Source organism: Entelurus aequoreus, linkage group LG22, assembly GCF_033978785.1.
Source record: "Entelurus aequoreus isolate RoL-2023_Sb linkage group LG22, RoL_Eaeq_v1.1, whole genome shotgun sequence".
Lineage (NCBI taxonomy): Eukaryota > Metazoa > Chordata > Actinopteri > Syngnathiformes > Syngnathidae > Entelurus > Entelurus aequoreus.
This window is the reverse complement of record NC_084752.1, coordinates 9,754,154-9,780,992: the sequence shown is the minus strand read 5'-3', so window position 1 is coordinate 9,780,992 and position 26,839 is coordinate 9,754,154. Positions and strand designations below refer to the sequence as shown.

The 26,839-nt window shown below is 38.6% G+C and overlaps 1 protein-coding gene across 3 annotated transcripts in view; it reads left to right on the top strand.

Annotated features, from left to right (window-relative positions):
• Positions 1–21,332, top strand: part of slc26a11 (solute carrier family 26 member 11) — a 33,747-nt gene extending 12,415 nt beyond the window's left edge. For 2 of the 3 annotated variants that reach the window (XM_062033677.1, XM_062033678.1), the window contains exons 6-15: positions 1,080–1,299; positions 1,393–1,571; positions 4,514–4,586; positions 8,831–8,942; positions 9,021–9,076; positions 11,241–11,381; positions 11,456–11,583; positions 15,906–16,005; positions 16,076–16,209; positions 16,279–21,332. In XM_062033677.1, coding sequence (XP_061889661.1) covers positions 1,080–1,299; positions 1,393–1,571; positions 4,514–4,586; positions 8,831–8,942; positions 9,021–9,076; positions 11,241–11,381; positions 11,456–11,583; positions 15,906–16,005; positions 16,076–16,209; positions 16,279–16,362 — 1,227 coding nt within the window. In that variant the 3' untranslated portion in view covers positions 16,363–21,332. The remainder of the gene's footprint in view (positions 1–1,079; positions 1,300–1,392; positions 1,572–4,513; positions 4,587–8,830; positions 8,943–9,020; positions 9,077–11,240; positions 11,382–11,455; positions 11,584–15,905; positions 16,006–16,075; positions 16,210–16,278) is intronic. The other variant, XM_062033679.1, reaches the window with a different exon arrangement.
• The last annotated feature ends 5,507 nt before the right edge of the window (positions 21,333–26,839 follow it).

Here is a 26,839-nt window from a genome sequence, read left to right as displayed (position 1 = left end):
AGTGGACCAGCAGCACGCACAATCATGTGTGCTTACGGACTGTATCCCTTGCAGACTGTATTGATATATATTGATATATAATGTAGGAACCAGAATATTAATAACAGAAAGAAACAACCCTTTTGTGTGAATGAGTGTGAATGGGGGAGGGAGTTTTTTTGGGTTGGTGCACTAATTGTAAGTGTATCTTGTGTTTTTATGTTGATTTAATAAAAAATAAAAATAAAAAAAACGATACCGATAATAAAAAAAAACGATACTGATAATTTCCGATATTACATTTTAAAGCATTTATCGGACATCTCTAAATATTACAATCAAAACTATAGAAAAAAAAATCAATATCAGCCAATATGCAACATGTCGACATATACTACCGTTCAAAAGTTTGGGGTCACATGAAATGTCCTTATTTTTGAAGGAAAAGCACTGTACTTTTCAATGAAGATAACTTTAAACTAGTCTTAACTTTAAAGAAATACACTCTATACATTGCTAATGTGGTGAATGACTATTCTAGATACAAATGTCTGGTTTTCAGTGCAATATCTACATAGGTGTAGAGAGGCCCATTTCCAGCAACTATCACTCCAGTGTTCTAATGGTACAATGTGTTTGCTCATTGACTCAGAGGGCTAATTGATGATTAGAAAACCCTTGTGCAATCATGTTCACACATCTGAAAACAGTTTAGCTCGTTACAGAAGCTACAAAACTGACCTTCCTTTGAGCAGATTGAGTTTCTGGAGCATCACATTTGTGGGTCATTAAACGCTCAAAATGGCCAGAAAAGGAGAACTTTCATCTGAAACTCGACAGTCTATTCTTGTTCTTAGAAATGAAGGCTATTCCACAAAATTGTTTGGGTGACCCCAAACTTTTGAACGGTAGTGTATGTGTTCAAATTTTTCAAAGAAATGTCTCGTACTTTGTATGTCGACAAGAGCGGTCTACTTTGTATGTCGACGTCAACTAAGTGGGTGTATTTTAGTAGTGAGAAGAGAAGGGTGGGGCGGGACTTGCTGACTTCAGCATTTTTCAGCAACAATTAAATACTACTTCTTCTTTGCCACTTGTAGAATCTGTTGGGACTCAAGGATATTCCACACGAGTTCTTCCCACAGGTGTACTGCACCTTGTCCAGGATCCCAGAGGCCCGCATAGGTGATGTAGTGCTCGGTGTGCTGTGTGTTGCTGTGCTGATGATGTTGATGATGATGGTGAAGACAAGTGTGGGCAGTGAAGATTCTCCCAGGTACTCTAGGATCGCACAGACCTTTGTGTGGACTGTTGCCACAAGTCAGTACTACCTGCTCCTTTTTTTTACTCTACTCTACAGTACTCTAATGTACACAATACTATAATACTCTGTTTTTTAAATTTTTGGATCAGTGCGTAATGCCCTGGTGGTTGTGGCTGCATCTCTCTGCGCATTTTCATGGGAAGCTTACGGTCACCACGTCTTCACCATCACTGGTAAAACAGCACAGGGCCTACCAGCCTTCAAGCCGCCTCCCACTTCCGACACCTCAGCCAATGGCACGGTGGTACCCTTTAAACAGCTCGTACAGGTAAGGAGTTCAGGGGCCTCATGTACCGATATTAAGAGTTGTATGGATTTCCTACTAAAAATAAGTGTAAGTCCAAATCAAAAAACATCACACATAAGAAAAGATTTCGATGTATTAAAGCACGCACAAATCCAAGCACTTTTCTTTGTTACATTGCAATCAACTTGGAATTGATCCCAGAAGTCTGTATGGCTGGGCACCCCCAAACCACGGCCAAGTCTGCCAATCGAGGCAGACTTAGTAATAGACAACAAAGGCGACTATTGTTGGACAAATGAGGATTCACAACCGTATCTTTTTTAAACCAAATATATGGAATATTCTAAATACATATATAAATATACTACTGCTTCTAGAAGTGCGCACAAAGAAGAGGCTGAAACGTTGGAGCAGACGGAAGTCGAGAGAGCGACATGGTTCATGGTCTACCATACATTGATTAACGTGGACCCCGATTTAAACAAAATGAAAAACGTATTCGGGTGTTACCATTTAGTGGTCAATTGTACGGAATATGTACTGTACTGTGCAATCTACTAACAAAAGTTTCAATCAATCAATCAATGGTCACGCTGCAAATCCGGAACTTTTGAGCCAAGCTTGACCAAACGGACAACTGTGCCTCGAGTAAGTCACTATACAATTGATCATGATGCATGCAGCACATCAGTGCATACGCTGTCGAGCTAGCCGTGTACAAACAAAACATGAAATGTTGGGCTAACACGTTACAGATACTGTAATATGATTGTTCATGTTTTTCAGTCAGTACAAATTGGTGTCTTAACGCATTTTGTTGTGCATTACAAACTCATACGCGTTTCATGCTGACGTAGAGGCTACACTGCAAAAAGTCAGTGTTCAAAAACAAGAAAAAAAACAACCAAAATGAGGGGTATTTTATTTGAATGAAGCAAAATTATCTGCCAATAGAACAAGAAAATTCGGCTTGTCAAGACTTTCCGAAACAAGTAAAATTAGCTAACCTCAATGAACCCCAAAATACCTTAAAATCAGTATATTCTCACTAATAACAAGTGCACTTTTCTTGGTAGAAAAAAAAAAAAAAGAGACCTTTTTGCTCAATATGTTGAAAAATATTCTTAAATTAAGTAAATGCTAGTGCCATTATCTTGACATAATGATATGCGCTCGGCATCATGATTTGTTTTTTCATGCTTGAAGTAAGAAATTATTACACCACCGTTCAAAAGTTTGGGGTCACCCAAACAATCTTGTGGAATAGCCTTAATTTCTAAGAACAAGAATAGACAGTCGAGTTTCAGATGAAAGTTCTCTTTTTCTGGCCATTTTGAGCGTCTAATTGACCCCACAAATGTGATGCTCCAGAAACTCAATCTGCTCAGAGGAAGGTCAGTTTTGTAGCTTCTGTAACGAGCTAAACTGTTTTCAGATGTGTGAACATGATTGCACAAGGGTTTTGTAATCATCAATTAGCCTTCAGATCCAATGAGCAAACACATTGTACCATTAGAACACTGGAGTGATAGTTGCTGGAAATGGGCCTCTATACACCTATGTAGATATTGCACCAAAAACCAGACATTTGCAGCTAGAATAGTCATTTACCACATTAGCAATGTATAGAGTGTACTTCTTTAAAGTTAAGACTAGTTTAAAGTTATCTTCATTGAAAAGTGCTTTTCCTTCAAAAATAAGGACATTTCAATGTGACCCCAAACTTTTGAACGGTAGTGTACTTTAAAAAAGTAGTTTTATACTTGTGAGTGTTGATGACACAGCTTTGCAACAGTTGATATTCTAGTTTCAAGCATGTTTTACTCAATATAGTGTTACGATCTGGTGTTGGATCATAGTTTATTTTGGGTTTTGAGTCACTTGTGATATAAGTTATGTTTCAGCACCCCTGTTTTGTGTTGTCTTGGTTGTCATGGGTACCGATTGTTCTTCCGGTGAGGACAGCAGGAACTCCAGAGACAGCGTGCAGGTAGGACAAATGATTTATTTGCATAAATCATACACGAAAACAGAAAGGAACAAAACAAGCGAACACAAGGAGAACGTGCCTAGCACAAGGAAAGCTAACGGAATAGCACACACAGGGAAGGCATAAGGCAACGCTTAGCTTACGGACACAAGGTAATAAACGTGACAGTTGCGTAAAGCAAACAAAAGCACCAGGCTGAGTGACGGGAAAAAGCAGGACTAAATAGCTCTCTGATTAGTGCCCGGGAACAGGTGTGAGTCCCGAACACTAATCAGATGCAGGCGAAAACAATCAGTACCCATGACAACCAAGACAACACAAAACAGGGGTGCTGAAACATAACTTATATCACAAGTGACTCAAAACCCAAATAAACTATGATCCAACACCAGATCATAACATATAGGTCATAAAATCTCAGCTACAAGCTGTAATATCTTACTGAGATCATTTAGGACCAAAACACTTAAAACAAGTAAAACACTCTAACATAAAATCTGCTTAGTGAGAAGAATTATCTTATCAGACAGAAAATAAGCAAATATCACCCTTATTTGAGATATTTCATCTTACTTAGATTTCAGTTTTTGCAGTGTAGCTCATCTCTTTCCGTAGTTAGCGTCTACAGGTCATATCGTAGCATGCCGATGTGTTAGTACGCTAAAAAAAAAAAGAGTTCCTCAGTGTTCGCTCTTACAATAACAATGTCGCTACAGTTTGGTTATTATACAGGTTGCCGAACGTAAATTAAGTATTGTTGACGGTTTTTGAATGCATTTTTAAAGTGATTTAGAGGCAGAATGGATTGCTCCCATTAGCTGCTTTGGTAGTGGTTTTGTGTTAGAAAGCGTAAAATAAACCAAAAACTTCTCTTGTCTCTCAAAATGATTGTGAAAACGTGCAGTTCCCCCTTAAAGGTTAGAAAAGATCAGAGCTGATTTGAACAAGTTAGGTTTTGACATTTTGTCTGCAGGATTTTGGAGGAGGTTTAGCTGTAATTCCTTTCATGGGTCTTCTGGAAAGCATCGCTATTGCTAAAGCATTCGGTGAGTGAAACTTATTAACTCAATACTTGGAAAAATTATAATAATATTATTAAGCTTCTTTCATACATGTCACATTTGACATTTTATTTATGTATCATTAAAACATATTATACATATCACTTTGACACATACTTGCCAACCCTCCCGTTTTTAGCGGGAGACTCCCGGTATTCAGCGCCTCTCCCGATAACCTCCCGGCAGAAATGTTCTCCCGACAAACTCCCGGTATTCAGCCGGAGCTGGAGGCCACGCCCCCTCCAGCTCAATGCGGACCTGAGTGGGGACAGCCTGTTCTCACGTCCGCTTTCCCACAATATAAACAGCTTGCCTGCCCAATGACGTCATAACTGTAGAAGGATCGAGGGCGAGTTCTTGGTTTGTTATGTGGGTTTATTGTTAGGCAGTTTCATTAACGTCCTCCCAGCGCGGTAACAACACACAACAACAGCAGTCACGTTTAGTCTACCGTAAAGCAGTTCTTCTGCCGTAAACAGCAATGTTGTGACACTCTTAAACAGGACAATACTGCCATCTACTGGATAGCCTCCAGAACACTGAAATTCAAGTATTTCTTTTATTTATATGTATAATAAAATAAATATATGTATATATAGCTAGAATTCACTGAAAGTCAAGTATTTCATACATATACATATATATATATATATATATATACACTACCGTTCAAAAGTTTGGAGTCACATTGAAATGTCCTTATTTTTGAAGGAAAAGCACTGTACTTTTCAATAAAGATAACTTTAAACTAGTCTTAACTTTAAAGAAATACACTCTATACATTGCTAATGTGGTAAATGACTATTCTAGCTGCAAATGTCTGGTTTTTGGTGCAATAATTATATAAGAGGCCCATTTCCAGCAACTATCACTCCAGTGTTCTAATGGTACAATGTGTTTGCTCATTAGCTCAGAAGGCTATTTGATGATTAGAAAACCCTTGTGCAATCATGTTCACACATCTGAAAACAGTTTAGCTTGTTACAGAAGATACAAAACTGACCTTCCTTTGAGCAGATTGAGTTTCTGGAGCATCACATTTGTGGGGTCAATTAAACGCTCAAAATGGCCAGAAAAAGAGAACTTTCATCTGAAACTCGACAGTCTATTCTTGTTCTTAGAAATGAAGGCTATTCCACAAAATTGTTTGGGTGACCCCAAACTTTTGAACGGTAGTGTATATATATGAAATACTTGAGTTGGTGAATTCTAGCTTAAATATATTCCCCTCTTAACCACGCCCCCGCCCCACCCCCGACCACGCCCCCCCCCGCCCCCCCCTCCCCCCCACCCCCCGGTATCGGAGGTCTCAAGGTTGGCAAGTATGCTTTGACATTTCATAAATATATTATTAAAACATCTTAGTTCATTTTATAAATGTATCATTATAATTCTTTTTTTTTTTTTTACATACTTTCATAAATGTATCATGACATCTTATTTTGTACATACTTTCATAAATGTATTATGAGTCTTGCGCCTGGTTGAGATCACTGCCGATTTGTGACAACCTGCTTGCTTTATTAGTTTTGAAGGACACAACCAGACCCGTTGATCATTCTACTGCGCAGTGCATGCGCCACCTCTCTCTCTCTCTCTTTACTCGCCCACTCACTCAGTGACGTCACTCAGACAACACGTTGTTATTCTCTTAAACACACACGCACGCAGGTCTCATGAGTTAACCAGCTCCCCTGTTGTGCACATGTAGCTATGTAGACTCGGTTGCTTGTGGGGCGGGGCGGTCTTCCGTACGGCTGCAGGGAGTCTCTGGGCCCCTCGGGGCGTCCCGTCTTTCTGCCCACGTGGGGTGTGGTCTCTCACCGGCTGTCCCTGTTATCTCCCGTGCTTTGTCCTCTGCTGGGCGCCTCTTGTCTATGACCTGCCGCCCTGCAGGGCCAAAGGGGGACCCTCTTCTACGGGTCCTGTCGCTGGCGGGCTTGACTACGTGGGGCCGGTAGTCCCTTGTTTTGGGTTGGATTCTCAGGGTGGGTGGGGCCGTACTTTGGCTCCCGCACATACTGGGAGACAAATATATTGTACATACAAACACACATACACACAATTATTCATACATATATACAAACCCCATTTCCATATGAGTTGGGAAATTGTGTTAGATGTAAATATAAACGGAATACAATGATTTGCAAATCCTTTTCAACCCATATTCAATTAAATGCACTACAAAGACAAAATATTTGATGTTCAAACTCATAAACTTTTTTTTTTTTTTTGCAAATAATAATTAACTTAGAATTTCATGGCTGCAGCATGTGCCAAAGTAGTTGGGAAAGGGCATGTTCACTGATGTTTATCAGTTTGAACATCAAATATGTTGTCTTTGTAGCATATTCAACTGAATATGGCTTGAAAATGATTTGCAAATCGGTGTATTCCGTTTATATTTACATCTAACACAATTTCCCAACTCATATGGAAACGGGGTTTGTACATACATACTTACATTCATTTATTCATACATACGCGCACACAAAAGGTACATACGCTCCCACATATATACACAAATACAATACATACATACACATTCATGTTACATACATCCACACGCACATTCACTGTCCAAACATACATATACACATACATGTACATATACATTCACTGTACAAACATATATATACACATACTGTACATATACATTCACTGTACAAACATACATATACACATACTGTACATACGCAAGCACATATGCATACATACACTCATGCATATAATCCCGTTTCATCAAACATATATTAACAATTCCCCTTCAGGGAAACTGTGTAAAACACGGCACACTTAACCTATTTTTACTATAACAATATACAAGGTTAATATAGTTTGCTTCTCTTTTTCCCCATCCATTGATCTGCTTTCTTTTGTAATTCAAGTTTCCATTACATATATGTATTGTTGCATTTAAAACAATTGTATTGTTGATAATAGAGGTAATTACTGTTATTATTCATTATCAATAGGGATGTCCGATAATGGCTTTTTGCCGATATCCGATATTCCGATATTGTCCAACTCTTTAATTACCGATACCGATATCAACCGATACCGATACTGATATATACAGTTGTGGAATTAACACATTATTATGCCTAATTTGGACAACCAGGTATGGTGAAGATAAGGTCCTTTTTTTTTTTAAATTAATAAAATAAAATAAGATAAATAAATTAAAAACATTTTCTTGAATAAAAAAGAAAGTAAAACAATATAAAATCAGTTACATAGAAACTAGTAATTAATGAAAATGAGTCAAATTAGCTGTTAAAGGTTAGTACTATTAGTGGACCAGCAGCACACACAATCATGTGTGCTTACGGACTGTATCCCTTGCAGACTGTATTGATATATATTGATATATAATGTAGGAACCAGAATATTAATAACAGAAGGAAACAACCCTTTTGTGTGAATGAGTGTAAATGGGGGAGGGAGGTTTTTTGGGTTGGTGCACTAATTGTAAGTGTATCTTGTGTTTTTTATGTTGATTTAATAAAAAAAATTAAAAAACCGATACCGATAATAAAAAAAACGATACCGATAATTTCCGATATTACATTTTAAAGCATTTATCGGCCGATAATATCGGCCGGCCGATATTATCGGACATCTCTAATGATCAATCATGCTATTTCTATTGGTATTTTTATTGCTCCGGCTGTAGTGCAATAATGTTCATTGTCATTTCTGTGTTATTAATATTTACTTCACTAACTGCGTCTCTGCTATCATTTTTCGTATCATATTTGCACATAACGTATTTGCTGATGCTATTCTGTTGTTTTTGTTGTCGTTGTTGTTGTCTTCCTGTCTTATCCCCCTCTTGTCCCTGCAATTACCCCCTGTGTCTTTTTTTTAATTTCTCCTTCCTTTCCCCTTCTGCTGCGGTCCGGCTGGGCCAAACATTAAATAAATCCACTTAATAAAGTCAAATACAAATACGGCAACAAGAGAACTATCCCACGCTTCTCTTTTGTAAAGTAAATCTGTACAGCAGATATGGTCATGTACATCATCAATATGATTAGCCCGAGTGGCTGGACAGGACATAAAGAAACAAATGCATGTATTATGAAAACATCTTATTTTCATAAATGTATCATTAAAATATATCTTATTTTATACATGTTCTATTTGACATTTCATTAATGTATCATGTAAATATCTTATTCATGAATCATAAAAAGATGGACTAAAAAGGTTCTGACTCTCAGCCAGGAAGAACAATTACAGGATTGATGCTAACCAGGAACTGCTGGCCATCGGTGTGACGAACATCATGGGCTCCTTTGTGTCCGCCTACCCTGTCACTGGCAGCTTTGGCAGGTGTGTGTGTGTGGATGTGCATGTGTGTGTGTGTGCGTGTGTGTGTGTTTCATATTTATGTTTTGTGGTCATGCTTAGGACTGCAGTGAATTCTCAGACTGGTGTTTGCAGTCCGGCTGGAGGGATTGTCACCAGTAAGTCCACATTCTCCTCAATTTCACATTAACGGTTTGCGTGTATTAAAACATGTGCAAACTTAATAGCACACAAAGCTGATCTACTAAACACTTGCACTAAAGTTTACATATGTTAAATGATCCATATAGCAATTTGTCTTCATGTATAGGCAGAATAAATGCTGATTAATAGAACACGCAACATAACCATTTTATCAAACAAGAAACTGTGATTGCGCTTGCAGTAAAAGATGATAAGAGAGGGAATCCTCCATCCATGTGCATATTTAAATATATTTGGACTGTCAGAAATAAAAAATATTAGGCAAATCGTCAATATCATTTTACAAACCCTGTTTCCATATGAGTTGGGAAATTGTGTTAGATGTAAATATAAACGGAATACAATGATTTGCAAATCATTTTGAAGCCATATTCAGTTGAATATGCTACAGAGACAAACAAAGATAAAATTTTTTTTTTTTTTGCAAATAATCATCAACTTTAGAATTTGATGCCAGCAACATGTGACAAAGAAGTTGGGAAAGGTGGCAATAAATACTGATAAAGTTGAGGAATGCTCATCAAACACTTATTTGGAACATCCCACAGGTGAACAGGCAAATTGGGAACAGGTGGGTGCCATGATTGGGTATAAAAGTAGATTCCATGCAATGCTCAGTCATTCACAAACAAGGATGGGGCGAGGGTCACCACTTTGTCAACAAATGCGTGAGCAAATTGTTGAACAGTTTAAGAAAAACCTTTCTCAACCAGCTATTGCAAGGAATTTAGGGATTTCACCATCTACGGTCCGTAATATCATCAAAGGGTTCAGAGAATCTGGAGAAATCACTGCACGTAAGCAGCTAAGCCCGTGACCTTCCATCCCTCAGGCTGTACTGCATCAACAAGCGACATCGGTGTGTAAAGGATATCACTACATGTGCTCAGGAACACTTCAGAAACCCACTGTCAGTAACTACAGTTGGTCGCTACATATGTAAGTGCAAGTTAAAACTCTCCTATGCAAGGCGAAAACCGTTTATCAACAACACCCAGAAACGCCGTCGGCTTCGCTGGGCCTGAGCTCATCTAAGATGGACTGATACAAAGTGGAAAAGTGTTCTGTGGTCTGACGAGTCCACATTTCAAATTGTTTTTGGAAACTGTGGACGTCGTGTCCTCCGGACCAAAGAGGAAAAGAACCATCCGGATTGTTATAGGCGCAACGTTGAAAAGCCAGCATCTGTGATGGTATGGGGGTGTATTAGTGCCCAAGACATGGGTAACTTACACATCTGTGAAGGCGCCATTAATGCTGAAAGGTACATACAGGTTTTGAAGCAACATATGTTGCCATCCAAGCAACGTTACCATGGACGCCCCTGCTTATTTCAGCAAGACAATGCCAAGCCACGCGTTACATCAACGTGGCTTCATAGTAAAAGAGTGCGGGTACTAGACTGGCCTGCCTGTAGTCCAGACCTGTCTCCCATTGAAAATGTGTGGCGCATTATGAAGCCTAAAATAGCACAACGGAGACCACCGGACTGTTGAACAACTTAAGCTGTACATCAAGCAAGAATGGGAAAGAATTCCACCTGAGAAGCTTAAAAAATGTGTCTCCTCAGTTCCCAAACGTTTACTGAGTGTTGTTAAAAGGAAAGGCCATGTAACACAGTGGTGAACATGCCCTTTACCAACTACTTTGGCACGTGTTGCAGCCATTAAATTCTAAGTTAATTATTATTTGCAAAAAAAAAAATAAAGTTAATGAGTTTGAACATCAAATATCTTGTCTTTGTAGTGCATTCAATTGAATATGGGTTGAAAAGGATTTGCAAATCATTGTATTCCGTTTATATTTACATCTAACACAATTTCCCAACTCATATGGAAACGGGGTTTGTATATATTTTATAGCTGCTGGATGAGTTAAGGGCTAATTCATTTAATTATGTTTTTTTTTTTTATTGGGCAACCTTAAAGTTTTCACACATTATTTATAACTTACTTGTGATCTTGTTAGCTCAGGCCCTTAGATTTGTCAGGTTAGTAAATATCGAACATTGTCTGACATAGTCAACTTGATTGTTGATATGCAAAACTTTAGTTTGTGTTTAAGTTTGCATTTGAATTCACAAGCCGTGTCCAACCTTGTGTGTGTGTGTGTTTGCAGGTGTGATAGTGTTGCTGTCCTTGGCATTCCTCATGCCAGCCTTCTACTACATCCCTAAAGCTTGTCTGGCTGCTGTCATCATCTGTGCTGTGGCTCCAATGCTGGATTATCATGTTGTGGCTGACATGTGGCGTATACACAGTATGTGTGTTGTACTACCACTGTGTACTTCTTGACACTCTCCCTTCACGTAGTCGTATGTATGTTGTCTGCAGAACTCGATCTCCTTCCCTTCATTGTCACCTTCCTGATGAGTTTGTGGCAGGTGCAGTATGGAATCATGGGAGGTGTTGCTGTATCTGCAGCACTGCTCATGTACAGCATGGCCAGACCACACACACAGGTACTGTATTCTGTGGGCCTGATCCACTAAGATCCAAATACCACATGCTATAAAACTACAGTATATAACTATATAAGTGCTATTAGTGAGCGGCGTGGCTCGGTGGTTCGATCCGAGCTTCCGCCATTCTAGTCACGTCCGTTGTGTCCTGGGGCAAGACACTTCACCCTTGCTCCTGATGGGTCGTGGTTAGGGCCTTGCATGGCAACCCCTGCCATCAGAATGTGGATGTGTGTATGAATGGGTGAATGTGGAAATAGTCTCAAAGCACTTTGAGTACCTAGAAGGTAGAAAAGCCTTTTGTTGCGTGCGATCTACTAAGACTGCCTGCGTGCATCGTACCAACTTTATTTATAAAGCCCTTTAAAGGCCTACTGAAATGATTTTTTAAAATTTAAACGGGAATAGCAGATCCATTCTATGTGTCATACTTGATCATTTCGAGATATTGCCATATTTTTGCTGAAAGGATTTAGTAGAGAAAATCGACGATAAAGTTCGCAACTTTTGCTCGCTGATAAAAAAAAACAACCTTGCCTGTACCGGAAGTAGCGTGACGTCACAGGAGGTAATATTCCTCACAATTTTCCTTTGTTTACAATGGAGCGAGAGAGATTCGGAGCGACAAAGCGACGATTACCCCATTAATTTGAGCGAGGATGAAAGATTCGTGGATGAGGAACGTTAGAGTGAAGGACTAGAGAGGCAGTGATGGACGTATCTTTTTTCGCTCTGACCGTAACTTAGGTACAAGCTGGCTCATTGGATTCCACACTTTCTCCTTTTTCTATTGTGGATCACGGATTTGTATTTTAAACCACCTCGGATACTATATCCTCTTGAAAATGAGAGTCGAGCACACGAAATGGACATTCAAAGTGACTTTTATCTCCACGACAATACATCGGTGACACACTTAGCTACTGAGCTAACGTGATAGCATCGTTCTCAAATGCAGATAGAAACAAAAGAAATAAACCCCTGACTGGAAGGATAGACAGAAGATCAACAATATTATTAAACCATGGACATGTAACTACACGGTTAAAAATTCTCAGCCTGGTAAAGCTTAACAATGCTGTTGCTAACGACGTTAAGGCTAATTTAGCAACTTAGCAACCGGACCTCACAGAGCTATGATAAAAACATTAGCGCTCCACCTACGCCAGCCAGCCCTCATCTTCCCATCAACAGCCGTGCTCACCTGCGTTCCAGCGATCGACGGCGCGACGAAGGACTTCATCCGTGGGTTTGGCGGCTAGCATCGGCTAGGCGTCTGCTAAGTAGTCCTTGTTGTGTTGCTACAGCCAGCCGCTAATACACCGATCGATCCCACCTACAACGTTCTTCTTTGCAGCCTCCATTGTTCATTAAACAAATTGCAAAAGATTCACCAACACAGATGTCCAGAATACTGTGGAATTATGAAATGAAAACAGAGCCTGTTGTATAGGATTCTCCGGGCTCCGAATACTTCCCTTGTCCTCGTGACGTCCCACGCATACGTCAGCATAATGAAACGTTTTTAACCAGAAGTGTGGCGGGAAATTTAAAATTGCACTTTATAAGTTAACCCGGCCGTATTGGCATGTGTTGCAATGTTAAGATTTCATCATTGATATATAAACTATCAGACTGCGTGGTCGCTAGTAGTGGCTTTCAGTAGGCCTTTAAAAGCCATCACAGTTGAAAAACAAAGGGCTGATAACTGGTGCCGACTGTCCTATTTAAAGGAGGTTTTTGCGATTGCTATGTGGCTTTCACCTTGGAGAAACTCATTTACTGCTTATATTATACCTGTGGCGTTTTACGCTTTGAAACATGCAGCAGACCATTATGTACCACTTTTTCTGGAAGTTTTAAAGCAGTCATGCAGTGCAGCTACAATGGAACTAGGGCTGTGAATCTTTGGGTGTCCCACGATTCGATTCAAAATCGATTTTTTTTCAATTCAACACGATTCTCGATTCAAAAACGATTTTTTCCCGATTCAAAACGATCCTCTATTCATTCAATACATAGGATTTCAGCAGGATCTACCCCAGTCTGCTGACATGCAAGCAGAGTAGTAGATTTTTGTAAAAAGCTTTTATTATTGTAAAGGACAATGTTTTATCAACTGATTGCAATAATGTAAATTTGTTTTAACTATTAAATGAACCAAAAATATGACTTATTTTATCTTTGTGAAAATATTGGACACAGTGTGTTGTCAAGCTTATGAGATGCGATGCAAGTGTAAGCCACTGTGACACTATTGTTCTTTTTTAAAAAAATTTATAAATGTCTAATGATAATGTCAATGAGGGATTTTTAATCACTGCTATGTTGAAATTGTAACTAATATTGATACTGTTGTTGATAATATTCATTTTTGTTTCACTACTTTTGGTTTGTTCTGTGTCGTGTTTGTGTCTCCTCTCAGTTGCTCTGTTTATTGCAGTTAGTTAGAGTGTTGCTGGGTCGGGTTTGGTTTTGGAATTGCATTGCATTGTTATGGTATTTCTGTGTATTGTTTTGTTGGATTGATTAATTAAAAAAAAAATATATATATATATATATATATATATATACACATATATATATATATATATATATATATATATATATATATATATATATATATATATATATATATATATATATATATATATATATATATATTTTAAATAGATTAAAAAAAAATGAGAATCGATTCTGAATCGCACAACGTGAGAATCGCGATTCGAATTCAAATCGATTTTTTCCCACACCCCTAAATGGAACCCTTTATTTTTTAGCGTGCTAAAGGTGTGCTCATTGAAAGATGCTGGCACTAACTGCGAGCGTGCGCTCGAATGTTCCGGACGCAAGTAAACGCATATTGCAGGATGTTTTTGTTTCATATAAATAAAAATAAAAAAGTAAGCAAACCTCAAAATACATCAATTTAGTTTGTTTTCATCAGCCGCCTAAGTCATCCAGCAGCTATAAAATTATAAAATGATATTGCTTATCAGACAATATGACTTATGTTTTTATTTTTGACAGTCCATTTATGTTGACAAACATACTTAGGACGGACCTGCAGCGCGATCGCCTCCTTTCTCACATCCATTTCTGCTCAACTGCCAGTTTGCAGGTCCTTCCTATTGTAACCTATTGTTACTATAACAATCTACAAGGTTAATATAGGTTGCGTCTCTTTCTTCCCCTCCATTTTTCTGCATTATTTCGTATCTCTAGTTATCATCACGTATATGTATTGTTGCATTTGAACAACTGTATTGTTGATAATAGAGGTAAATTATGGGTATTGTTCATTATCAATAGCGCTATTACTATTGGTATTTGTATTGCTCCATTTGTAGTGTAATAATGCTCTTTGTCATATCTGTATTATTTTTTATTTTCGCTAACTGCTTATTTGCTATCACTTTTACCATCATATTTGTACATGTCGTATTTGCTGATGTTGCTCTGTTGTTGTTGTGTTTGCTGTTGTTGTTTTTGTCTCTCTGTCTTATCCCCCTCTTGTCCCCACCATTCCCCCCTCTGTCTTCCTTTTTTTCTCTTTCTATCCCCTCCTGCTCCGGCCCGGCTGCACCAAATGATAATATAAATACATTTAATAAAGGCAAATACAAATAAGGCAACAAGAGAAGTATCCTACACTTTTCTTTTTGTAAAGTAAATCTGAACAGCCGATACGGGCATCTACATCAACTATATGATTTGCCTGAGAAGCTGGACAGGACAAACAAAACAACAAAAAAACCCAATATGAACTATGAACAGTAAAACACTGAATATTAACAACATATGAACGTCGCTCCTCTCCTACTTCTCAGACCAGCTCCTCAATAGTTGTGTATCTTTTACAATCAAGCAAAACACAACAAAAAATGTAAAAAAACAGCAACATATGAATGCAAAGTAAAATAAACACCTACAATATGATATGCTATCATGTAAAAATCTGCTTCTGAATCTGTTTCTGACACACGCGTTTCGGGCTGGCTGCTCTGAAAACACACCCCGCCCTCTCTGGTTTGTTCCACGTCTGAGCTGCTGTGACATAGATTACCGTAATAACTCGAATATCACTCAAAAGCACAGATTTCAACCACTAAATTACTTTTATAGTTCAAGACAGCACTGCACATCATAAAACATTTAATGTAGAACGTCCAGAGGGCCGGATTGAAAATCTTAACGGGCCGTATTTTGCCCAGGTCTGACCTAGCATATTCTTTCTGTAGCTCCCCAAAGACAAATACTCTAAGCAGTAAAATACAGATGTAAATGATTATGTATTGTTATTGTTGCCATGTTGTTTGCAGATGTCCGGTGAAGGTGTGCTGCTCATCCAACTGTCCAATGGGCTAAGCTTTCCTGCTGCAGAACACCTGAGCTACATCATCCACACTAAAGCTTTGCAGGGTAAGTTTATTACTGCACATACATTTATGATATGAGCAATGCTAGCGAGTGATGATGTCCTGTGCACCAGTGTCACCTGCCCGGTCAGTAGTACTGGACTGTCATCATGTCAGCATGATCGACTACTCCGTCATCCATGAGCTCAGCGACCTGTTGAGGCACTTTAAAGTCCAACATCTGCATCTGATCTTTTCTGGCTTGCAGGTATGTGATCATAATCACGCAAGAAGCACCGTGTATTTGTTTGATTCGAGCATTCTGTTGCCCTAATAGCCACACATCCTGGAGGTTCTTCTTGCTGCAAACTTGGAGGGTTTCATATTTGCAGACAGCGTGGAAACTGCACTGCAGATGTGAGATGATGCATTAATGAATAGTCAACAACAGACGGAGCTCAACTGAAGACACTTTGGTACTACATTGGCTTCACTTAATGTCCATGCTGGTATTTGTGAAACCAGGTGACACAAAGACAAAGTATGATTGTGCAGCTTACATAACATAATAATTAATTTGTAGTCTGGACAATGCACATTAATGAACAATCTGATTATAGCATCGTTGCTAATTTACATTTGTAGACATACCGTATTTTTCGGACTATAAGGCGCACTTAAAATCCTTTAATTTCCTCAAAACTCACCTAATGTACGGAATAATATTGGTTGTGCTTACCGACCTCAAAGTTATTTTATTTGGTACATGGTGAAATGATCCAATCCAATCCACTTTATTTATATAGCACATTTACACAACAAGAATGTTTCCAAAATGCTGCACAGCCATGTTAAAAACAATATTAAAAACAAAATTAAAAACAACATTAAAAACGATATTAAAAACAATATTAAAAACAATATTATGCTACACCAATGACTGAATAAAAACAAAGAATAAATGAATAGAAAACCAATACAGAAACAATATAAAAAATAAATATGATTAAAAACGATTTTAAAGGGTAAAACCAATTAAAACAGTAAAATAGACTTCAAAATTTATTTAAAAAAAAACACAGAGAACAACAGAGGACAGAAGACCACACAACTCACGTAGTGTTAAAAGCCAAAGAATAAAAGTGGGTCTTAAGACGAGACTTAAAACACTCCACTGTGGAAGCAGTTTGAACATGGAGGGGCAGAGTGTTCCAGAGTTTAGGGCCGACCACAGAGAAGGCCCTGTCTCCCCTGGTTTTAAGTCTCGTCCTGGGCACCACGAGCTGGACCTGGCTCTCGGACCTCAGAGCGCCCGCAGGAGTGTAAATTTGGATGAGGTCCGAGATATACTGAGGTGCCAGTCCATGTAAAGCTTTAAAAACAAACAGCAAGGATTTAAAACCAATTCTAAAATGAACAGGGAGCCAGTGCAAACTCCGAAGAATTGGGGTTATATGCTGGCGTTTCCTGGCCCCTGTTAAAAGTCGTGCTGCCGCCTTCTGGACTAACTGCAACCAGGAGAGAGCTTTTTGGCTAATGCCAGCATAAAGTGCACTGCAGTAGTCCAGGCGACTTGAAATAAAAGCATGCACGACTTGTTCAAAAAGGTTAAAAGATGATAAAAACACGATTTTAAAACGCCATTGACTTGTTTGTCAAATCTAAAATGGCTGTCTATAGTGACGCCAAGGCTGGTGACTTTGGGACGCACATAATTTTGCAATGGGCCCAAGTCAATGAGGGCCGGACCAAAAACTGAAATTTCCGTTTTTCCCTCATTCATTATTTAAAAATTCTGGGCTAACCAAGCCTTGACATCACGTAGACAGTTGATAAGTGTGACCAGTAGATGGCAGTCACACATAAGAGATACGTGTAGACTGCAATATGATGGCAGTCGCACATAAGAGATACGTGTAGGCCGCAATATGACTCAACACTGTAAAAAAAAAAGAAAGTTGAGAAAACGCTAATTTTCAAGGCAACATGATGCAACAAGATTTTTGCGTTTTTTTCAACTTTTGACTACTGCTAAATAGTGAAATACGATTTGCAATTGTTGGACTAATTATAGTTTTCTAGTTAGTCAGATTTAGAAATAAGGTTTCACTATGTTTAACTACCAAAACAGTGTTTAGCCAGCAGTAGTCAAAAAGTTGAGAAAACGCCAAAATCTTGTTGCATCATGTTGCCTTGAAAATTTGCGTTTTCTCAACTTTTTTTTTTTTTTACAGGGAGTAAACGACACCAAAATTGTGTATGTTCCATTGAAAATATAGAACATTACACACGGCGCTCAAAAATCGATCAAAATGTTTTAGTACGACTTTGGTAAGCTATGAAGCCACACCGCTTGATGGATTGTACTGTGCTTCAGTATTATTATGGTGTGTGTATAAGGTAAGACATATTATCTGGCGTTGTGTTTCACAATATTATGCAAAAGCAACTTTTCTTACCTTCTAGTAGCTGCTGATCTGTATTTGGGATCTGCATAAATTCTGAAAATTTGTCGATAAGCTTCTTTTTCTCTATCTTCTTGTTATGGGACATTTATCCTCTGCTATTGCCATTTCTAATATAAAGTAGTGTAAAGTTCTTACTCATATCCGTCAGTAAACTCGCCATGAAAGCGCTAAAACATACCGGTGTAGTGAGTTTACATTATTCGCCCAAGGAACTTTAGTTATCAGAGAGTTCCGCTCCGACGTTTTTTCACGGGACACATTTCCGGCCTTGTTGTTGTTGCACTAGTGAGCCACGGATGAGGAGATGCTGCTCCGTTATTGATTGAAGTAAAGTCTGAATGTCATTAAAACAGTTAGCTACACCGCTACAACAAAGATGACGGAGAAAAGACCTTACCGAAGGTGAGCCACGTAAATAAGACCGCCCACAAAACGGCGCATCCTGAAACGACTGTCAGAAAGCGGCTCGGCGATGATCTGTAAAACATAATCTATGCAACATTTTGACCAAAGAACCATAATTGTTGTTATGTAGACCACAAGGAAGTGTTTTTAATTTTTTTTAAATTAATAATAATATGACCCCTTTAATGCGCCCTATAATCCGATGCGCCTTTTGTATGAAAATAGACCTGAATAGACCCGTTCATCGGCGATACGCCTTATAATCCGGTACGCCCTATGGTCTGGAAAATACGGTATATTGGAGGACAATATGAAAATATCATGTTTTAAAGTCATAGGCCCTGATTTACTAAAGGTTTGCGTGTACTAAAACATGTGCAAACTTGACAGCACATGCGAAGCTAGTCTACTAAACGTGTGCAAAGTCAATTGGGTCTGTTAAGTCAGCAGAATAAGGCGTGCAATATTCTTCATTAATATGCAAAATATGCTGATCATCAAAACACCTGCAATACTAGGAGGAGAAGATGCAAGTATAATTATTCAGCACGCTACGTGATTCATCAACACTCATTACTCTTTTGCGAGCACTATTTTGAGTTTATTTAGCATAAGTTGTTGTAACAGGCACATCCATAACATGTAATATTTACTAGGGATGTCCGATAATATTGGCCTGCCGATATTATCGGCCGATAAATGCGTTAAAATGTAATATCGGAAATTATCGGTATAGTTTTTTTTATTATCTGTATCGGTTTTTTTTGTTTTGTTTTTTTTGTTGTTTTTTTATTAAATCAACATAAAAAACACAAGATACACTTACAATTAGTGCACCAACCCAAAAAACCTCCCTCCCCCCATTTCTTTCTGTTATCAATATTCTGGTTCCTACATTATATATCAATATATATCAATACAGTCTGCAAGGGATACAGTCCGTAAGCACACATGATTGTGCGTGCTGCTGGTCCACTAATAGTACTAACCTTTAACAGTTAATTTTACTCATTTTCATTAATTACTAGTTTCTATGTAACTGTTTTTATATTGTTTTACTTTCTTTTTTATTCAAGAAAATGTTTTTAATTTAGTTATCTTATTATTATTATTTTTTTTTAAAAGTATCTTATCTTCACCATACGTGGTTGTCCAAATTAGGCATAATAATGTGTTAATTCCACGACTGCATATATCGGTTGATATCGGTATCGGTTGATATCGGTATCGGTAATTAAAGAGTTGGACAATATCGGAATATCGGATATCGGCAAAAAGCCATTATCGGACATCCCTAATATTTACATTTTAAATCAAAGGGTAGCGCATTTATTTTACAAAGCACATTACAACTTTCAACATTTCCTTCAACAACAACATGACTAATCATGCTGACTTCATGAGAACCTGCGACTACTTTGGGAGAAATGATGATCCAGAACCTTATATTTTTTTAGCCTAATTATAAAGAGGGTGAGAAAACAAGTTTTAGAAGCTGTGTGATCCAGCTTTAGTGAAACACTACTGTTTTAAACAAACACAAAAAAACAATCTCGTACTGTACAACGTCTGTTCTCACTGGGATGCTGACAGATGGGATGTTTATATCTTTCAGCATAATCTTAAACTCCCTGTTTGGACGGTGAATTCATCATAATCCTCAATCCTCAGGTTAAAAAAAAAAAAGTTGGAGCAAACAAGCATATTGTCAAGTCTTTCTAGCGCTGTCTTAAGGTCTAAATTGAATGTCAAAGTTGACCAGTTTTGCAGTTTCTTACAAAAACCTGCTCCTATATGAGTGTGAGGTATGTTTTATAATCTACCATTAACTTCTACCAACTCAGGGGCGATGCGACAGCAGATGCTCAGTATGTCAATAGCTGCATAAGCTAGTTACCGCTCGGTGATCAATGCGCCGTGTTACTAAAAGTAGTCCCCCTGCGTTAGCACTTATAATAACAATAACACTAATAGTTATTATGCAGGTCACAGCTTGTAGATCGTCTGCGGTTCTTGGAAGGTTTTCAGAGGGCTCTATGAGTCGTATTTTATCATTTCCAATACACAACAAAGAGAAAGACGTCACATAGAGGTTGTGAGTATTAAGCAAGACATTTTATGTGTATAGATTTTATCGTGCCCTGAAATATTATTTTACATGTGATAAATGATTTCATTGAGTGGTAAGTGTAAGCAATAATGAATTGTTGCTACCCAAACACAAGGCTGAGTGAAACAGGTTATGTTCTGCCTTGGCCATCCGTCATTGTTGTCTCTCTGCTGTCATACAATGCATGACTTACTCACTTTTTGCCTTTTAATGATGCCTAACTTTATGACAGGCTGTTTAGGACCAACCTAGCAAGGCAGCTACTAAAGTGACGTGCTGTCAGGGGAGGCAAGGTGAGGCAGTGCCTCACCTGGCTTAACCACGAGATGTTAAAAAACGAAGTAATACAATAAAATAAGTTTGAATATTTCTCTTTTGGTCTCTACTTTCTATGGGATTTTGGTGTGGTTCCTGTATATTTTGATAATTTTCATCGCGGAAATTACGTGTTTCCTGATGAAAATAACGAGGCAGACACAGGTGGTGCCTCCACGGCTACACACTAAGACTTTTGACAAGAACAAAAAAGTTTGATCATATTACGCCTATACTGGCTCACCTGCACTGGCTTCCTGTGCACTTAAGATGTGACTTTAAGGTTTTACTTCTTACGTATAAAATACTACACGGTCTAGCTCCATCCTATCTTGCCGATTGTATTGTACCATATGTGCCGGCAAGAAATCTGTGTTCAAAGAACTCCGGCTTATTAGTGATTCCCAGAGCCCAAAAAAAGTTTGCGGGCTATAGAGCGTTTACTATTGGGGCTCCAGTACTATGGAATGCCCTCCCGGTAACAGTTAGAGATGCTACCTCAGTAGAAGCATTTCAGTCCCATCTTAAAACTAATTTGTATACTCTAGCCTTTAAATCAGGGGTCCCCAAACTTTTTGACTCGGGGGCCGCATTGGGTTAAAACAATTTGGAAAATCACAAGACTACTTCATCTCTACAGGCCTGTTTCATGAGGGGTTCCCTCAATCATCAGGAGATTTTAATAGAAGCATTCACATACCATGGTTTATATAGGGCACAGAACGAGTAGGTACAGGCAGGCGTAGGGGCGTGGTGATTGGCTCATGTGTTACCTGGGAGGTGTTTCCGTCTGTGACGGCATGCCGATACAATTTCGCTGCGCTTGTTGAGGGATGACAGGTCTGGGCGGTATATAATAAACAGTTTCTCTTTTAAGCATAGGTTGCATCTTTTATTACCACTGTTGTAAGGTGTGCTGAATGCAAGAATTTGCCATGTTATTGAATATTCAACATTATTGTCTTTGAGGTTCCAAATGTGCTTGCTGAGTTCTGTAGTATTCCGCAGGCTTTGGTTCCTGAAAGAATAATGCTTCTATTAAAATCTCCTGATGATTGAGGGAAGCCCTCATGAAACAGGCCTGTAGAGATGAAGTAGTGTTGTGATTTTTTTCCCCGCACATACATATATTGCGCTCTACCACGGTATCGAGCACTATTTTTTGGATAAGACATATGTATATATATAGATATATGTATACACTACCGTTCAAAAGTTTGGGGTCACATTAAAATGTCCTTATTTTTCAATGAAGATAACTTTAAACTAGTCTTAACTTTAAAGAAATACACTCTATACATTGCTAATGTGGTAAATGACTATTCTAGCTGCAAATGTCTGTTTTTTGGTGCAATATCTACATAGGTGTATAGAGGCCCATTTCCAGCAACTATCACTCCAGTGTTCTAATGGTACAATGTGTTTGCTCATTGGCTCAGAAGGCTAATTGATGATTAGAAAACCCTTGTGCAATCATGTTCACACATCTGAAGACAGTTTAGCTCGTTACGGAAGCTACAAAACTGACCTTGCTTTGAGCAGATTGAGTTTCTGGAGCATCACATTTGTGGGGTCAATTAAACGCTCAAAATGGCCAGAAAAAGAGAACTTTCATCTGAAACTCGACAGTCTATTCTTGTTCTTAGAAATAAAGGCTATTCCACAAAATTGTTTGGGTGACCCCAAACTTTTGAACGGTAGTGTATATATATATATATATATATATATAGGCACATCCTGGCGTGATCGGCCGTGACAGACACAACACAACAACCTTCAGCTGTAACACGATGGCAAAAGCAACAACACAAAGATGCAACATAAGTGACCGTGGACAACTTTGCAGATGAACCAAGTGGGGACGTCATGGGTCGGTTGGTAGAGCGGCCGTGCCAGCAACCTTACAATTCCTGGTTCGATCCCTGTCTTCCGCCATTCTAGTCTCATCTGTTGTGTCCTTGAGCAAGACACTTCACCCTTGCTCCTGATGGGTCGTGGTTAGGGCCTTATATGGGAACTCCCGCCAACAGTGTGTGAATGTGGAAATAGTGTCAAAGCGCTACACAAGTATAACCCATTTACCATTTGTTAAAGCTTTAACACTGGCCTTTGTTGATTACTACATGTAAGACAAACACTTTATATTTGTTTGCTAATACCTCTTTTTTTGTTTAGAAGCTACTCATAACGTTAACTGTTATTTGTTCAAGCACATAGTAAATATTAATAAAGTGTTTGGATGCATTCAGTCAATCGATGTATTATTGGTTGCCAAAAAGCGATGTGAAGTAATATTTTGATATTGACACATCTTATTTGTGCACACATTACTAGAATACCGTTAGGAAATGTAAAGACTGATTGATTGATTGAAAGTTTTATTAGTAGATTGCACAGTATAGTACATATTCCGTACAATTGACCACTAAATGGTAACACCCGAATACGTTTTTCAACTTGTTTAAGTCGGGGTCCACGTAAATCAATTCATGGTAGATGACATGTGTCTTTGGAGCTTAATTTGTGTCTTTATTACGAACGTTTTATTTTTTTACACTGAATTTATGTAACTGAATTTTGCCAATTTAATTTATTTTTTTACTTCAAATTATGCTTACAAATTCACTTGAAATAAATGCAGTGTTTTAAAATTCAGTGTATAAAAAATTCAGTGTAAAAAAAAAAAAAAATGAATACATTGATATCGAAAGTCATTTATGTGTTTGCTGTGCAATGACCTCAATAACATCAATAAGTTCAAGGAGATCAAGAATTTGTGCAAGTACCATGAACAAGTACTGACTTGTTCATGGTGTTTTCTTTGTGCTTCATGGATGCTAAGTTTTACTGCTATCAAACCGTATCAATATTGGAGAACAAAACAATCTGTCAAGCATTTACTGCAAAACAAACGAACAAAGAATACGCATTTTTCAACTCAAGTATTTACTGCAAGGAAGGACTACACTTTTACTGGAAGGAGTGCAATGATTGTTGTGTATAATGGTGATAACGAAAGAGGGCAATAGCTTCAAGTGTGCATATGATAAACATATATATATATATACACAGTACATATCAAAAAGACAATTGATTATTAAATAATCAATAATGAGAATATTTTTAAAAGTTCATTTATTTCAGTAGTTAATTTCAGAATGTAATTTGTATTCAAAGCAATTACTGCACACAAAGTACAATTTTAAGAAATATGTCTTGATTTATTAATATTAATTGTGATGACTCGGCTTGCAGTTTAAAAAAAAGTGTAGTTTGTTATCAAATGTTATATCAATCAATGTTTATTTATATAGCCCTAAATCACAAGTGTCTCAAAGGGCTGCACAAGCCACAACGACATCCTCGGTACAGAGCCCACATACGGGCAAGGAAAAACTCACCCCAGTGGGACGTCGGTGAATGACTATGAGAAACCTTGGAGAGGACCGCATATGTGGGTAACCATATTTATAGATGATAAGAAAAAAAAAAGTTACATTTTCTACATGAATGTTCCACACACTTCCTGTGATGTCACGTCACAATAACACAAAGCATCAATACTATACAAAAACACTATATTATTTATATTAATGTGACAGAGAGACATTCACTTAGTGGAAGTAATATACTGCTCGGCCAAATGCAAAAAGTGTAGATCGAACTGCTTTTTTTAATCAGTTTGAGCAAGTGACTCTGCTGCAGTTAAAGAGTTAATTAATCATATGAAGCCCTCAGGTCCCCCCCATGATGCCGGCCCTCCGACATTTTTAAAATAAGTTTCTTCTTGCATAGGGCAGCCTGTTCTTAAAGGCCTACTGAAATGATTTTTTTTTATTTAAACGGGGATAGCAGATCCATTCTATGTGTCATACTTGATCATTTCCTGATATTGCCATATTTTTGCTGAAAGGATTTAGTAGAGAACATCGATGATAAAGGTCGCAACTTTTGGTCGCTAATAAAAAAAAGTCTTGCCTGTACCGGAAGTAGCATGACGTCAAAGGTTGAAAGGCTCCTCACATTTCCCCATTGTTTACACCAGCAGCGAGAGCGATTCGGACCGAGAAAGCGACGATTACCCCATTAATTTGAGCCAGGATGAAAGATTCGTGGATGAGGAACGTGAGAGTGAAGGACTAGAGTGCAGCGCAGGACGCATCTTTTTTCGCTCTGACCGTAACTTAGGTACAAGGGTTCATTGGATTCCACACTTTCTCCTTTTTCTATTGTGGATCACGGATTTGTATTTTAAACCACCTCGGATACTATATCCTCTTGAAAATGAGAGTCGAGAACGCGAAATGGACATTCACAGTGACTTATCTCCACGACAATACATCGGCGAAGCACTTTAGCTACGGAGCTAACGTGATAGCATCGGGCTCAAATGCAGATAGAAACAAAAGAAATAAAGCCCTGACTGGAAGGATAGACAGAAAATCAACAATACTATTAAACCATGGACCTGTAAATACACGGTTAATGTTTTCCAGCCTGGCGAAGCTTAACAATGCTGTTGCTAACGACGCCATTGAAGCTAACTCAGCAACGGGACCTCACAGAGCTATGCTAAAAACATTAGCTATCCACCTACGCCAGCCAGCCCTCATCTGCTCATCAACACCCGTGCTCACCTGCGTTCCAGCGATCGACGGAGCGACGAAGGACTTCACCCGATCATCCGTGCGGTCGGCGGCTAGCGTCAGATAGCGCGTCTGCTATCCAAGTCAAAGTCCTCCTGGTTGTGTTGCTGCAGCCAACCGCTAATACACCTATCCCACCTACAACTTTCTTCTTTGCAGTCTTCATTGTTCATTAAACAAAATTCAAAAGATTCACCAACACAGATGTCCAGAATACTGTGGAATTTTGCGATGAAAACCGAGCTTTTTGTATTGGATACAATGTGTCCGGATACGTCCGTTTCAACGATTGACGTCACGCGCATACGTCATCATACATAGACGTTTTCAACCGGAAGTTTAGCGGGAAATTTAAAATTGCACTTTATAAATTAACCCGGCCATATTGCCATGTGTTGCAATGTTAAGATTTCATCATTGATCAGACTGCGTGGTCGGTTTATATATCAATGATGAAATCTTAACATTGCAACACATGCCAATACGGCCGGGTTAACTTATAAAGTGCAATTTTAAATTTCCCGCTAAACTTCCGGTTGAAAACGCCTTTGGATGATGACATATGCGCGTGACCTAGCCAGTGAAACAGGAGTATCGGTAGCCCATTGAAGCCAATACAAAAAGCTCTGTTTTCATTTCATAATTCCACAGTAATCTGGACATCTGTGTTGGTGAATCTTTTGCAATTTGTTTAATGAACAATGAAGACTGCAAAGAAGAAAGTTGTAGGTGGGTCGGTGTATTAGCGGCTGGCTGTAGCAACACAACAAGAAGGACTTACTTGGATAGCAGACGCGCTAGCCGATGCTAGCCGCCTTCGCGTCTGTGTTGGGGTGAAGTCCTTCGTCGCGCCGTCGATCGCTGGAACGCAGGTGAGCACGGGTGTTGATGAGCAGATGAGGGCTGGCTGGCGTAGGTGGAGCGCTAATGTTTTTATCATAGCTCTGTGAGGTC